General features: G+C 42.2%; 1 protein-coding gene across 1 annotated transcript in view; it reads right to left on the reverse strand.

Annotated features, from left to right (window-relative positions):
- Positions 1-12,938, reverse strand: part of ptprua (protein tyrosine phosphatase receptor type Ua) — a 209,479-nt gene extending 196,541 nt beyond the window's left edge. Inside the window, exon 1 of the mRNA XM_053334996.1 lies at positions 12,869-12,938. Coding sequence (XP_053190971.1) covers positions 12,869-12,938 — 70 coding nt within the window. The remainder of the gene's footprint in view (positions 1-12,868) is intronic.
- Between the last annotated feature and the right edge of the window lie 2,231 nt (positions 12,939-15,169).

Genomic DNA, 15,169 nt, shown 5'->3' on the forward strand with positions numbered 1-15,169 from the left:
GGATTTACATACTGTAAACCACCCCAAAACACGCCGGCCATCCCTGTATATGACAAACATGCCTGCCTTCACTCCACTGATTGTCCACTTGTGGCAGATTGTGTCAGTACCCGCCCCCTCCCCCCCTAACCGCAACGCCAACTCTGCTGTGCTCAGCCAACCAGCCACGTTAAACCTTTTATTAGTGATTCTACTTATACTCACTTCTTTGCCTCTACAGAGTCACCCTGCCTTGTATTATAATCCCTCTCCAGTGGATTCTAATTAAACATGGACAACACATGGGGTCAAAGACATTGCCCAGACTGCAAGGACATACAGGCACAAGAAGGCTCATACTTGTCTTGGACTACGCTAAAGAGCTCGTTACTCAACCTCTCTTCCCTCCACTGGAGAAAGAATAAAGAAGAGCTGGCACTTCTGACATCACTCCTAATCTGCCCCCCTTATTAATTGCGCTACCCTCCCTAAATGCATTCATGCATATACAGACTTGAGGACAAGACACACATACACACACACAGTCACACACAAACATGGTTTAAGTCAACTGTTACCGTCCTTGGTTGCAGCCACTTCAATAAAGATGTGACTGACTCATTACCATAAAGTAAGCACTGCCATAAAACACTTTCTGGAAAAGTGAAGAGCTCTCTTTCTCGGTCTCTGCCTCCCTCCCTCTTCTATCCCATTCTCTGTGATTGGCAGGTTTAATTAACAACAGGTCTTCCGGCCTGGCAGAAAGTGGGTGACAGAGTTGGGGAGTGGTAGAGGGATTTGGGGGGGGGGGCAGGTGGAGATATGAAAAACAATACATAGCCTAGTTTTTGTGTGCATATAATTAGAGATGTCTGGGACTCTACAGAAGCGTGTGGGCGTGGCTGCGGAGATTCAGGCAGAAGCAATTTATGTGCAACCCGTCCCTTAGGAGTGACAATGACAAACATGTCACGCATTGTTCTACATACGCATTCCTCTTGGGCGCTAACCACAAAAGGGCTGCCTGTAACCCCTCTCCCGCTGAAGTAACAGGCTACTGACAAGTTAAAGTAGTCTCGTTGTTAAGTACATGGCATCCGATGTGAAGAGAAGCAACAGAGACTCAGGATGTCAGACACCAAATTTGCATAACTTTAAGTGACAAATGACCTTCTTCTGTCAGCTGACTGAGGAAATTGTTCTAACAACTCGCTTTTTGGCTGAAGAATAATCTCTTCCTGCTGTGTTTGATACTTTACCTGCCTCTTCTACATTTATATTTTCCCTTGAGGCCACATTATCCATAGGTACAATATTTCTTTTACACTTATGCTGACGACACCTAGCTTTACCTATCCTTAATGCCTCTAACTACAATAAATTAACAAACTCCATTAACTGCCTCAAGGACATCACTTCCCGTTACAGAACTTTCTCCAACTCAGTGAGAATAACTCTTAATATAAGGAACTTAAAGTCTATATGCAACTTTTATATAAAGAAATGGGCTATAATACAACTTTAATCCAATAAAACACCCTTAATGAATTCAATACACCCTGGGGTTTTGTGGCATCAGTCTAACTTGGACCAGAGGCTAATGTTAACTAATGTTGGCAAACTTCAGCTAAAACTTGCTGATAAACTGATGTTAATGAGTCATTTCATAGACTTTTGCAGTCTTCTCTCTTACTGCTACTGTTAGGCACACGTGGCATCATTTGAAAACCAAATGCTCTATACAAAATAGAAGAGGAAGCAAAGGTAGGATGTAGCAGCATTGTCCATAGCAGCTTTGGGAGTGATGAACTGAAAAACCTGCCTGTGATTCCACCTTCCAATTAGCTAAATGCTGTTTCAGTGGCTTTTCTACCCTGGTGGGTGTTATATTTTGGTATTAAACTCATTACTCAATATTTTGGGAATAGTTTTGGCACATAAATGATCAGTCTCTGCATAATATGAGCATCTGTCCTCTAAAATCCACAGTAGCTAAACCTTACTCTAAACCCTAAATTGTTTTAGTGACTAATCAAGCCTACAAATACACTGTAATTACCTTTGTGGAATTGCTGTGGGCATTAATTTAGCATAAAACCATAATAAACTTGCTACCAGTACCAACATCAATCCTTAGAGGTGGGTACCATCTTCAAAAAGGCCACATCAGTTTAAGGCCAGGAGTAACTTATTTTAAGCTTTCTTTAGTTTCATAATACATTAACACCAGCAAGAAACTTCAAGATGAAACAGAGTGAGAAAAAAATTCAACCAGTGGAGCCTTTTGATGGCAAGCTTTCTGCTGCTCTCATCACTTTTCTAGGTCAACATACAGGAGGCCGTGTTAAAACCAATTCACAAACAACATATGTCAACTGATGCCTTATACAAGGGCAAACAACGGAGATCTGTTTTTTTGTCTACTTGGGTCAACCCTGCATCATCCCTCCAGTGTCTGGGCCAGTCTCATCATCCTCTCATGCCCTATTATTATTGTGTATGGGCTTGGTGACCCCGGCTACAGAGCCATCTGCTCAGACTCCATTGACGCTGAGATTAGGGGGTGTAGGCTAGCAGGGCACAGGGACACACATGTTCGGTGGCAGATTTGGAGACGCCTTCCCTGACTCACTTTCACCTCAGGCCAGCCTGCTAGATCAGACGGCGGAAGGAAGATGAAAGGTGATGCGAAGAGTTGCAGCACAGACAGAAAGCTGACCACCAGCTGATTTCCATGCTGTTTCCCAACAGCTTCCACCAATATAATCAATAATCCCCCCTACCCTCCCTGTACTTCACACACTATCCTCTCTCACTTCCTTCATTTCATTCTGTCTCCTTTTCTCTGTCTCCACCTGAAATTCTGCACCTACAGTGGAGGGTCTTGCTTATTGAATCAATGATTCAGGGCCTCCTGTAATGGCAAACTTATAAAAACAGCAACAGCATGCTCCAGGCACTAGCGGTGATACATTTCATAAAACAGAGTGAGGATTTTAGAGGTATGTGCCTCCAGTCATCTTGGCAAGGCAAACGTGGTCGTCCATGAATGCAAAGATGGTACAGCCAGCTCATTCTCATGCAGGACATGATCTGTCAGCTCCTTGCTCATGAATGTAATCCTTTACATTTATCTGTCTGAGTTCAGAGGCCGTGAGGGCTGCAACCTGCGTACTCGCTACAGGTACAGACAGCATTTGGAAGGCAAACAGAGCAGATGCTGGCCCAGGTGCTATTGCTTCTTTTAACTGCCAACACACCGTTGTCGTCTGAATCATTGCCAAGGTGGCCCCTCTGCATAAAAGTCGGAGGGAAGTTAGACAGAAAAAGAGAGCCAACTAACAAACATGTGCATGCCAAGAAAAGTGCAAGTAGAAGGACAGATGAGTTGAGAGGGCCAAGATGGAGAAGCGACGGCATTAACTCTAACAGGGTTAAAGGTTTGATTCCCAGCAGGAGAGCCTACGCTTGAAGTGTTTATTAATTTCACTTTCACACCCAATTATCCTGGAAAAGTCAACTTCTTTTCTTCATCCTGCTGCAAATTGACACAATTCCTCCAAATCACAGTGGGAGCCGCACGGTGTGACCGAAGTACCTGTCAGATCATCGAACAGCATCTGTAACCCCCTACCCCGACACCTATCGATACCGCTGTTGGTAGGGGCTGTATCCCACAATTTTTGGACCTTTCCGAAACCAATCATCCAGCAATCAAGTGCGCTCCCTGCAGTGACATGCCAGGTGTGCAAACAGGAGAATAGTATGCAGAAGTTTTCTCTTTTAATATGTGCAAATGATGTCAGAACTAAGAATGTTTTCGAGGAGTGCTATTGTCCCCATCTAGGGACGCACCAATCCATATCTCTCATGATACTGATTTTAATAAGCAGATTGAGTACCAGCCAAGATGTGACCGATATCTCCAGCTTCTTCATCACTGTCATCGGAATCATTTTAATTAGAAGTACCATGAGGTTAGGGATTACTGTGGCACTATTTCTTATTAGTTCTAGCACTAGTGGTGATCAGTACTTGGTATTAGCAGACAACCTCAGGTAAGAGTTACTTTTTCTAGCAACTTTTGCCTCCCAATGTGGCCTAACAACCCCGCATGTGAAGAATAACCTACCGCTGAGCAGCTGCACTGGAGAAGCTGGAGATTATGTGCTCAAAAGTACCTCTAGAGTAGTTTCAGATGAAGGAGGGAACAGTATTACTCATCGGTGCCCCAGCCTGAACTCCAGAGCTCTGGCAGTCATGTACACCATTACAAAGCAAGATGCTACAGAAAAGGGCGACATTGAGCAACAAGAAGTGGCACTGATTCAAATTTACTTACAGGAGGAGGAAATGAAGAAGTCGTTGTGATGAAGACGTCCCGCAGTGATAGCAGACACACAGGTGTTGCTGCTCATGCTGCATAATCTCCCCCGCTGTGCACAGGAGGGTCACTGCTAACCTTGACAAGGGTGAACAGGCGTTGCCGCAGTGCCCTTGTTCACTCCGTTGGGGGACGTGTCATATTATTTATTTAATTATTTAACTTTTTTTTTTTCTTACAAGTTTCCCCTTCAACTTTTAATATCTCTTGTGCGCCACAGGGACACTCGGAGGCCCACAGGTTTGATAACTTTAAACGCCTACTCTTTAAAGTGTAATATCTACAGCTACCCTGGGACCTCTACACCCCGGGTCTTGCTCCATATCACTGACTTTTTTTTTTTCCTCGCTTATCTTACGAAAATTAAGGGTAAGATATGAGACGGAGTGAATTTTGTAGTTTGGCAGTTAATCCAACTTGAGTTTATCTGCACTGTGGTCTTCGACATTAATGACACGGGGGACTAAACACGTGAGCCCCAGAGGAGAAAACTCTGGGAGATAAAGAGTCGAGGAGGAGGTAGTAGAGCTGAAAAGAAATAGCTTTTGGCATCATGCAGTTATTTTCCTCCCAGGAGCTGCAGAGAGGAAAAGAAGCAAGAGGAATGCTATTCCTGCAGTTTGGCCCCAGATGTCATCTCAATCTAAAGTGACACTTGCTGACAGCGCCGCCACAAAATCATCCTGTGGCTTGAACCTTGACCCCGTCTGCAGAAACTGCTGCTTGGCCGCGTGGCACTGCAGCGCTAACCGAGCGACAGTTTCCTCTCTGCTGCGAGCGTCACGACTCGCATCAACCTGTCATCAGTCGTGACAGGTCCAACCACAGGTTTCATGGCCGGGGAACAGCTTGGACAATTGGTTCAGCCACGGTGTAAACATACTGTCGGTTAGGCAAGCGCGAGCGATAGTGGAATATTCATAAAGATTATTCATTGCTGGCTGGCAGTGGCAGTGACAAATCTATGAGGTAATGGCAGCAGCAGCCGAATCTGACAGAGAGCAGCGCCGGACTAAATGGACAGACAGCCATCACTGCAGAACAGTCATGCTCCTGCATATCTCATCTCTTTGTCCAGCTCATCCTTAATACAAGCGCACAGTCATAGCTACATCCGACAACATCCTACATCATCAATCTCACCTGCCATTCTTCTACAAGTTGTCCATGTCTGTGTGCTGACAGCAATGATTCCAATAGCACAGGGTAAATTATCCTTGAAAGAAAGAAAAAAATCCTCCCTCTTTCAAACACTCCTGCACTTTTTATATATCATCAATCTGTGATGTTGAGTGCATTCCAGAACTTAAATTTTGATGAAGTGCTCTAATTTATTTTTCTGGTGTACCCGTTTCCCTTCAGCTTGCTTTGTCTATGTCTGCGGGGCTGGAAGGGTATCATTTAAAAAAAATTGATAACAGCGCTAATACCATACCTCACTTTCAGTAATGATACCTTTTTCTCAGCGCCTTGCATTGAGGAATATAAACATGTTTTTCAAAAATGTGTTATTTTTTGCATTTAACAAAGGGAGTTCTCAAACATAACCACACCTACAAGAATTGTGTCTAGAAAAGACACAGTGCTCAGCTTCCCAATACAATACTACATCCCAATGATATGCAATTTGCACAGGAAATAGGACTTGCACCATGAGATATAGATTTTTAAGTCATTAAACGTTGCACATTCCCTATTTCAACTTCTCAATAGGGAGTGTTTTCTGCTTTTCTTTGTCTTGTGGATGAAAATCTTTGAACTGTTGGCTGAACAAAATAAGCAAAGGATCTCAGCTCAGGCTTAAAAAACAAACTGTGATGGGCATTTTTTCAGCATTTTCTGACAGTTTGTAGAGCGGACCATTACTCAAAAAAGTAACCGGAACAGAAATGAAAATGAAAGTGTGTTTCTGTCTTTATTGAAACCAAACACCGTATCTTCTTTACTTGTAGTTCTGAGTTCAGACTTGCAATTGGCTGACGCACATAGCTCTATCTGTTTCATTTCTTTTTTCCTGTAGTGTTATACTTCAAAGTAAAATAAACTTTGTTCCAATATTTCTCATTCTCATCACCTAGATTAATGGTATTTCTTAATGAGTAACATTATATTGGAGAGATTGATTTTTTTTTTAAAGAATTATAAATAGTGTGTGCTTGTGATAAGGCATTTATCATCAGAACTCTTTGTGAATCCTTTGTGCTGCCTATACTGGGACAACAGTGTACATCAAAAGCAGACTTTTTTGAGTAACCTTAATTCTGTGTTCTTTCTTTGTGTGAAAGCTTAACAAACCCAAACCCCACTTAGAATAAGTTCTGTATGTGAGTAATAGCTCCAGTGCTCTTAGTTAGGGAAAAGACAATACACCAAAATAATCCCCAGGAATCCAAAGCAATTCACCATCTGTTACCTAATCGTGTTAAAATGGGTTTAAGGTGAAGTTTCATTCCTTTCGGATTTGACAAGACAATTGTTCTTGCCAGGCTTGATGATATTTCCTTTCATGAGGGGTAGTTGACAAATTAAGATACACTTCACTGAATGAAATTTAGACAGATTCGATGAAATTACTTCAATGCAGTCAGGTAAGCTGTCTATGCGGTTGCTTTCAAAGCCCCATCCTCTCCCTCTCAACATTCGCACAATTTGAGGCATGACCTGTGGCAGACGGCGAGCTCTCCGGTTGAAGAAGAGACGGGCTGGAGGAGTTTTTGAGCGAGGGTGAAGGGAGAGGGGGTCTTGCTGAGCCTGTCTAAAATTTGCCAAAAAGCAAGCTGACATCTGAGTATTCTCTGTAGTTCAAAAGTCTGGATAGTTTCAGCTCCCGGGCTTTTGTTGCCAGAGCTGCAGGTCAGTATTCTAGAATTCTATAATTAACAATTAGCGGCACTCAGCATATCAGCAACAGACAGCAAATTCTACCAGCAGCTGAATCTGAGGCAGCTTAGTTCATGCTATATGAATACACTCCCCTCAACTGTTTTCCTGATTTTGCAAAGCATTTCATCCAGCAGATCATTATATAGCTTGCTGAAATACAATGGAAAGGTTTCTAAGAAATGAAGTGAGTCACTGAGGGAAGAGTGAGCAACAGCAATCACAAACCCAGCAGCCTCCTTTAAAATAACCGAAATTGAATGCAAACATTGGCATTCACCGACACGTGAGGATGTCTAAACAGCAAATTAACTTTATTGTCTGAACGTGTTTAGTGATAAAAAGGCAGCACGGCGCCTGCTGGCTCTAATCCATCTGCTCAATAATTATTTGTTGTTGTTGTTATGAAGGGCGAAACAACACTTTCCTAACACCTGGAGAGTCGACGGCGGTTGTGGTTCTCTACACAAAAACACCTCGTGGGTGCAGGCCAAGACAGTCTGGCAATGTTGTCAGCTCTATTACTAACACGTGGTGGTGACAGGCATGCATGAGCAGCAGCAGCACTGGTAGATTAACATCATAAATGTATTGCATGAGGCGATAATGGTTGGGGATGGTCTGATTGCAACCACCATGAACAAACAAGATGTCTTGCTTGAAAATGACCCAAATGGTCCAGATAATCTAGTGTAACAACTAGGGCTGGGTATAAATAGTCGTATTTTCCAGCTCTGTGTGCAAAAAGGATCGAGTGCAGGAGTCATTTTATGGGAGACGTTCCGATACTACTTGGTATCGATTTATTTCGGTTGATACCTTAAAAGGTATGAAATACCAATACCCAGCCCTAGTAACAACTGATACCAGCAAGTTCTATAAATGTAAGCGTCAAAGTTGTGTGTAACTGCCCCCCAAAACCATGATCTGACACTCCTACCAGTAGGATGACGTTGTCTGTCAGTCCCTTTTGAAGTTGCTGATTTACTTGCTTTTAACCAACAAGTAAGCATAGGCAACAGCTGCAACGCCCACATCATTGTTCACATACTCATTTGCGTAATTTGTGCTCCATCTGGTTATGTGTTAAACAGGATCTTGCCATCTAACCATGATGCTCATGAAGTATAACAGAGGCCTGAGACTGAAATCACAGTTTCCAAAATAAACACAGACAAGCTTTCCTACCATCACTTGCACCACAAAGTAAGTTAAAGAATATCAAATGATACAGTGGGGGATAAAATTAATTCACAAAACAGCCCGATCACATAAAATACATCTGTCTCGTGTTGCAGTAGTGCCACCAAGCAGGTGAAATCTGACGTTGAACTATAAATCAACGTGATGGTGCCATTAAGCCCTTGCATCAAGCATAAATCCGGTTTAAGGCGCAGAAAAACAACTTGGTTGAGATTAGGATAAGGATCATGGTAACTATCCAATCAAGATTAGGGATCTTTGGTCATCCTGATAGTGATGTCAGGAAAAAACAGTAAGCAATCTTCAACAACAAAATTCAACATCTTGTTGACCCTTCCATTCATCCACCCCCAACTCCTCCTATCGTGTTGTTTAAAAAATTAACAGTACCAATCCAAATACCCTTAAAGTTATACGAATACCAATTGAGTAACTCATGTGACACCCATCATGTGAATAGAGACATTAAATAGCATAAAATGCCACCACTCCTCCACGTCTAAATGATTTGATTCCAGTCACCATTAATATGACCGCTAGAAGGCTCCATCACTTGGACAACAACTGATGGTTACAAAGAGCTAGAGGTTCAATCTAGACGGACAAAATCAAGCCTGTTGCGGGTGACATTGCATTTCACCAACTCAGTGCCAATGGAGAAAAATTGGACTTCAGTTGCACAACAGCAGTCCTGACTCCTCTATGATAAGTCGAAGTAATCATGCTGGTTATATATATAAAATCATTAGAGTTTGCCAAGTCTCACAGGCCTCACAGCTTCCACAAGCCCATGAAGTCTTCAAACTGTGATGATTAAAAGTATTTTAATTCCATCGAACACCTATACAAGTTTTGCTTTCGCCACACTGCCAATAAAACTCTCCCAGACGAGAAGAGAATGACTGGCAACGAACAAGCGTAGGCAATTAAAATTTCTCAAAAGCCATCAAAGTGTTGGAATATAAGCAGGGAAAAGGCCTTATTGACTTGCACCTCAGCAGGGCTGCTTCATTCTCACCGCCTCTGTCTGTCACGCTGCTTGGGCTGATTGAATATGTCCGCACATTTGATGCTTGACCCACCCATTCAGACTGAAGATAGGAAAAACAAGCACACGGAGACTGCATGTGCCCATCAGGGAGGTGAGGAGTGAAATGTGGGCTTCGCTTTATCATTTCACAATTATCACTTTTTATCAATTTCAAGCTTAATTGTGCCCATTTTCTTCAGCTAAAACAGATAATTAAATTGAGATAAACACAGATAATGTGTTTATCTGGGATTTAGTCAAACTACTCTGAAGGCTTTTAGCTGTCTTGTAAGCTGTGTGTATTGGACTGTATTGATAGATTTCTGTGATTCTCCCTCCTTTATGAAATGGGTGTCGAAACAACCAACCCTTGTTCGATTGCCATCTCATTATCATGTACTATAATTACAGAGTGTACTCATTTTCTTGAACAACATGTAGCCATTATGCAATTCACCATTGTTCTATTAAAGAATCTTGTGTTATTTCCTCTAGAACAACTACATTTCATCATTGCTTTTTGTGTGAGCATACATTCCATTTTCTCCATTTGCAGCCTCAACATTTGCCCCAGGAGAGCCAGAGAGTGTGCGTCGGGGCTGTTTTCTGTTGGGTTAAAACACAGGTGGATCCACACCGTTACACACCAAAGACCCTCTCTACATCCTCCCAGCAGCCTGAGAAGGCCCACCTTCTCACGTCAGCTCTCATTTCAATGTGGTCTTTTCAAGCTAACCTCCTTCCGACCTCCAATCTCGGTGTCAGCGCTGCTCTGTGTTGGGGTTCGCTCACGTGGTTTCACTCCAAGATTAAATTACCTTCTTGCTCCGGCTTCTCTAGACTCCCGCCAACAAGCGGGGCCCGGTGCACTTAAACAACACGCCAGGTTTCACCTCAGCAGCCACACATTTTGTAGGTGAAACTATGTAGCGGAGGTAAGAGACCTCACACAGTCACTCCACTTTGATACTGGAGCATTTGACCGATTACAGCAGGAATACAAAGCGAGGGCGGCACTGCATCTTCTCATGTTTTTAACATTTAAAAAGCTGCATGACACAATTGCTGGCAGCTCCAAAAGGCATTTGCTTAAACTTCACTACCCACATATTCTGCCATATGATGTCAACAAACTGCAAGGCTCAGGCTTTGATGATCTATAGCTAGAGCTGTGCATGAAGCCTCAATACTTTTTATGTGTCTGTAGCATTGAGTAGATAAGTGACTATTGAAAGTTGGCAAGGAATGCTTAGTCAGATTCTTGAGTGCAACACACACCAGCAACATAACACGTGTCAAAATAGCAGCACACGTGTTTTATGTGTAAGACACAGACTGACAGCATCTTGACATGCATTAATAAGGGCTGATTGATTGTCAGGATTCACCATGCTCCTGTTTCCAAGCATCAACATGTATCAAACCTTTAGAAAAGCAACATTTTGTACTTTGGGGTGCTCACCCTTCAACTGTACCCTCCTAACTATTCAATCTGATGTGTTTCGCAATGCATATGGGCGTCATTTGATGCACGTCATATTATGTACGTCATTTGATGAGTGTTGCACTCTGGGCCTCTAACTCACTCTTATCAAATATCTCTGGAGTCTGGAGGACTGGACGCTATATACTAACAATCCAGTTGAAGTATTTTTTACTGCTCATGCCAATACAATACCTTACTTTGACAAATGTAAAAATGTCTAAAAGCCACCATACAAAAACCTTGTCAAACTGAAATCATCAGAAACTGGCAAAATGATTTAGATTTAAATGAGGAAAAGATGTGTTCAGTATTTAAAGAGTAAGTAACCAAGATTATAAATCATACTATGTGGCCAACTTTCAATACTTAAAGTTTTTGATACTCAGTACCAATGACATATTTCAGTCAGTACCAAAAAAGTATTAAGGCAAGCTTTCACTTATATTAACTAACTAATTAAATGTATGTAACTTGCATTATATCTTGCCTAAAGAACCAGCTCAATCCTGGAGAGCAGGGAGTGGCTCACTGCACGTCTGTTCAGCAACTGGTTCTAGTGGCAACTGACACCCATGCACCAGAGTATTTATATCGTGGGCACTGCATTCACACCAGTTGCAAAGCATTCTTCAGATAAACCAACTGGCACTTTTACTCCAAACAACTTGACAGGGTGTGACCGGAGGCTTTTTTTTCAACAGTATTCCAAAACATTCCTCAAAAGACGGAGGTTCGGAGGCCTTGGAAAAAAAATCTTCAAAAATCGGTTTCAGCCATTCAAATGTTAAACCAGCCACGGGCAAAGTGAAGAGGATTTCAACTCCTATCTCAGATGGGCTCTGTGGATTTCACATATTATGGCTTAAAATCTCTCTCACTCACCCCCTCCTCTCCCACAACACTTTAAAACTGTCTACTTCTACCTATCAGAGTTTGACTGATACACATAGAGAATATTTGGATCAGCTGCCAGTGCTGTTATTTGGGGCACAACACTTACATTACTTATTCATTCCCACTGTATTGCTTTGCAGCAGCAGGAAACAGACTCCTCTTGATTTGCTCTATCCAAATTTTTCCTCCCTAACAGCTCTGATGGCTCAGATTTTGTCCCAAACTGAACCGGCCGACCACAATTTTCCCCCTTGCATCAGCTTATATCTCAGTAAAGCAATTATGCAAGATGTTCCATCAATACTATTAACATGCTGGCAAGTTAACAGCCTCATTTCATGTACATCAGCAAGAAAGACTCCAGTGAAGGATGACTTAATCACCGAGATGCAAATGTACATTTTCTGGGATGACACATTAAGGCAGAGAATGGAGTTGCCTCCTCCTGAAGCCTGAACAATGACAACATGACAGACAGAGAACGTCATGATGCTGAATACTCTGGACAGAGACAGAGAGGAGGGGGGGGGCAGAGGAAGAGAGGGTGCTCAGCATTCAAATAATTAAGCCACTTTCATTTTCAAGCCTGATTTTTTTTTTCAAACTTTGCAGATCAGATCTAGGAATGAAATAGAAAATCGAGTCATCTCCAATACCATTCAGTCGTGTAATGACATGATGCTGTGATTATACTCTAGGGATGCAGGCAATTCCATATTTCATGCCCGATGGAATATTTACGTTCCGCTGAAACGCACAGAGGAGAAAGTTTAACAGTTTAACAGCTGGACGCACACACGCAGACAACTTTTTAAGTTTAGAAACCCCACGAAGAGAAAAAAGAGCAGTCTTGGCTTTAATATATGTGTCTGGACTGTAAAGGAAGAGCGACTTTAAACCCCTGACAATCAACTTTGTATCTGCGTGGAGCAGTACAGATGCGCACAGTGCGTCTCCCGGCTTCCAAAAACACAGACACACATTTGTTGGGGGGGGTTTTTGCGTCTTTTACCTGTTGGTCCCTCCATACTGTCTGCGTAGATCCTGACGGCCAGCATCAGCAGCAATGCTACAGAATACATGTTGGTAGAAGAAGTAAAGTCCAGCTCGTTTTTGTCACAAGAAGAAAATCCTAGAGGAAACTCCAGCAGCAGCAGTAGCAGCAGCAGCAGGACTGGAGAGAAGTTGTGCGCTCAGCTCCATTCACCCCTGAATCCTGCAGAAGCGCTGCCTGCCTGCTCCCTCCACAGCCCGCACAGGGAGCATCTGATCTCAAGCAAAAGCATTCAAAAGGAGCCTCTTTTCTGTAACGGCTCCACTACTTTCTTTTTTTTCCTTTCTATTTTTTGCACTGTCAAGCCAGCGAGTGGGACGCTGGAATGCGGGACTGCGGCGCCTCCACGTGGCGAGCAGGTGGAAGTGACAGCCACGCAGCACAGTGCAGAAGACAATGACAAACGCTTGCTCATGGTGTCATGTGCATGTAACCAATCAGTTTCTACAGGCAAAGAGAATTATTAGACATACAGTAGGTCACCACACTGTCACATCAGGAGGCGTATTTTTTCCTTGAATTGTCTCTTTAAGTGCATTTTGGCTGTGAAACAGTCTTCTGCTCATTTCTGCTTTGCTGCTGCTGAAAAGCACCAGATTAAATTCTGACTCACTTGTGCTGAGGTATTCAGGGAGTAACACCTTGCCAAAGGCTACATAAAATCAGTGTGTGTGTGTGTGTGTGTTTATTTTTTTATTAATATGATACCGGAGCAGCTGTTCTCTCTGACTGTTTGCAGTATTAAACACACTGAGCGATGACAGCAGGGTGGCAATGCAATAAAATGAAGCTGACTTTCACCTGGACAGCTTGGGTTTAAGCCATGGCTGAAATGCCCGTGGCAAATACTGAATCCCTTCCCAGCTCCAGCAGTGCTGTCGTGCTGCTGACCCTGACCTCTGACCTTGCCAACTGGATTTGGTTTAATTAATGTTTATATAATGTTTTCACTACATGTTTTTCTATATTTCTTTTTATGATGCTGATTTCTGAAGGAGTGAACTGCTTATTGTCTGTTTTGACCATGACCAGGACTGTACTATGAGGCAAGATAAGCAGCTATTTTGGGGCTTGACTCAGGTTTTCCAGTATCATGAAGTTGGTTCATTTTTAACTAGGATAATGGTCAAACTGTTCCTGAGCAGATAACTAAGAACTAATCTAAAAAGATCAGTACCCAAACCCCTAACCAATCAGATCAGAAATAAATGAGTCATTCCTACAGGATCTTTTGCCATGGACAAAAGTCACAATTAAAAAAGAGAGCAATATATATTTCTATAAAGGTCTCTAACCATCTTTATGACACTAAACACAAATAAATCTAGCAGCATTTTAATTGTACAAAGTTTATTTTATCCCAGAGTGACAGCTGACAGTGTAAATGATTTTACACTCTGATTCCATCACCACAGCTCAAAATAACACGAGACAACTGTGTGACGATAATTGGAAATAAAAAAGGAAAGATTGTCTTTTATTATAAAAAATAATCCACAGCGTTAATTGGCTCTCAGGATATAAATGCAACATTTCAGTCACAGACAGGCTTCATCAGGCATTAACTACTTCTCCAATCTTTGCTTTAGTAGCAGAAACAGCCTGACATTACTTACTTTTTTTTAATGTGACATATTCAGAATAGTTTCATCGTTATGCTGCTGAATAGCAAAAAATACTCTCTCAGTAGTTAGGTCCTATGTACACGTATTTTAAGCCATAGCCTACTTTTAATATGTCTAAATTATTTCAATCTATTCTATATCTTCTGTTTCAAGATCATGTAGCTGTTTCACTTTGTTGAATATGACTTTTTGCTGTACTTGGTATCATTGTTTCATCTCATATCATATTAAGTACTTCATGCATGGTTCTGATGATGTCGCTCATAATAAACAACCCTGCCTCTTTCACATGAACTCACTTGTATCAGGAAAATCCAGAATTAACTGAGCTAGATGATAGCCAGCTTCATGATTCTGGTTAACCAGGATGGCCAAGGTTAGGTTAAGTGAAGACAGCTCAATCAAAGAGATTATTATTATTATTTATTTAAACTTGCTTCGTAGTACGAACCCTGTTCTCAGGTTCAGACTCAAGTTGGTGTATACAACCTGGCATAGAGGGAAATATGCCAACAACAACACAACAAGTAACAAAAGTGAAACAAAGTATGCTGAAAGAATCACATCAGCAGGGAACGGCTGAGTTGCTGTAAAGGGCCAGAGGGCAAAAATGAGAGGTGGGCCCCGCCATTTC

This window comes from Scomber japonicus, chromosome 15 (genome assembly GCF_027409825.1).
Source record: "Scomber japonicus isolate fScoJap1 chromosome 15, fScoJap1.pri, whole genome shotgun sequence".
Taxonomy (NCBI): Eukaryota; Metazoa; Chordata; class Actinopteri; order Scombriformes; family Scombridae; genus Scomber; species Scomber japonicus.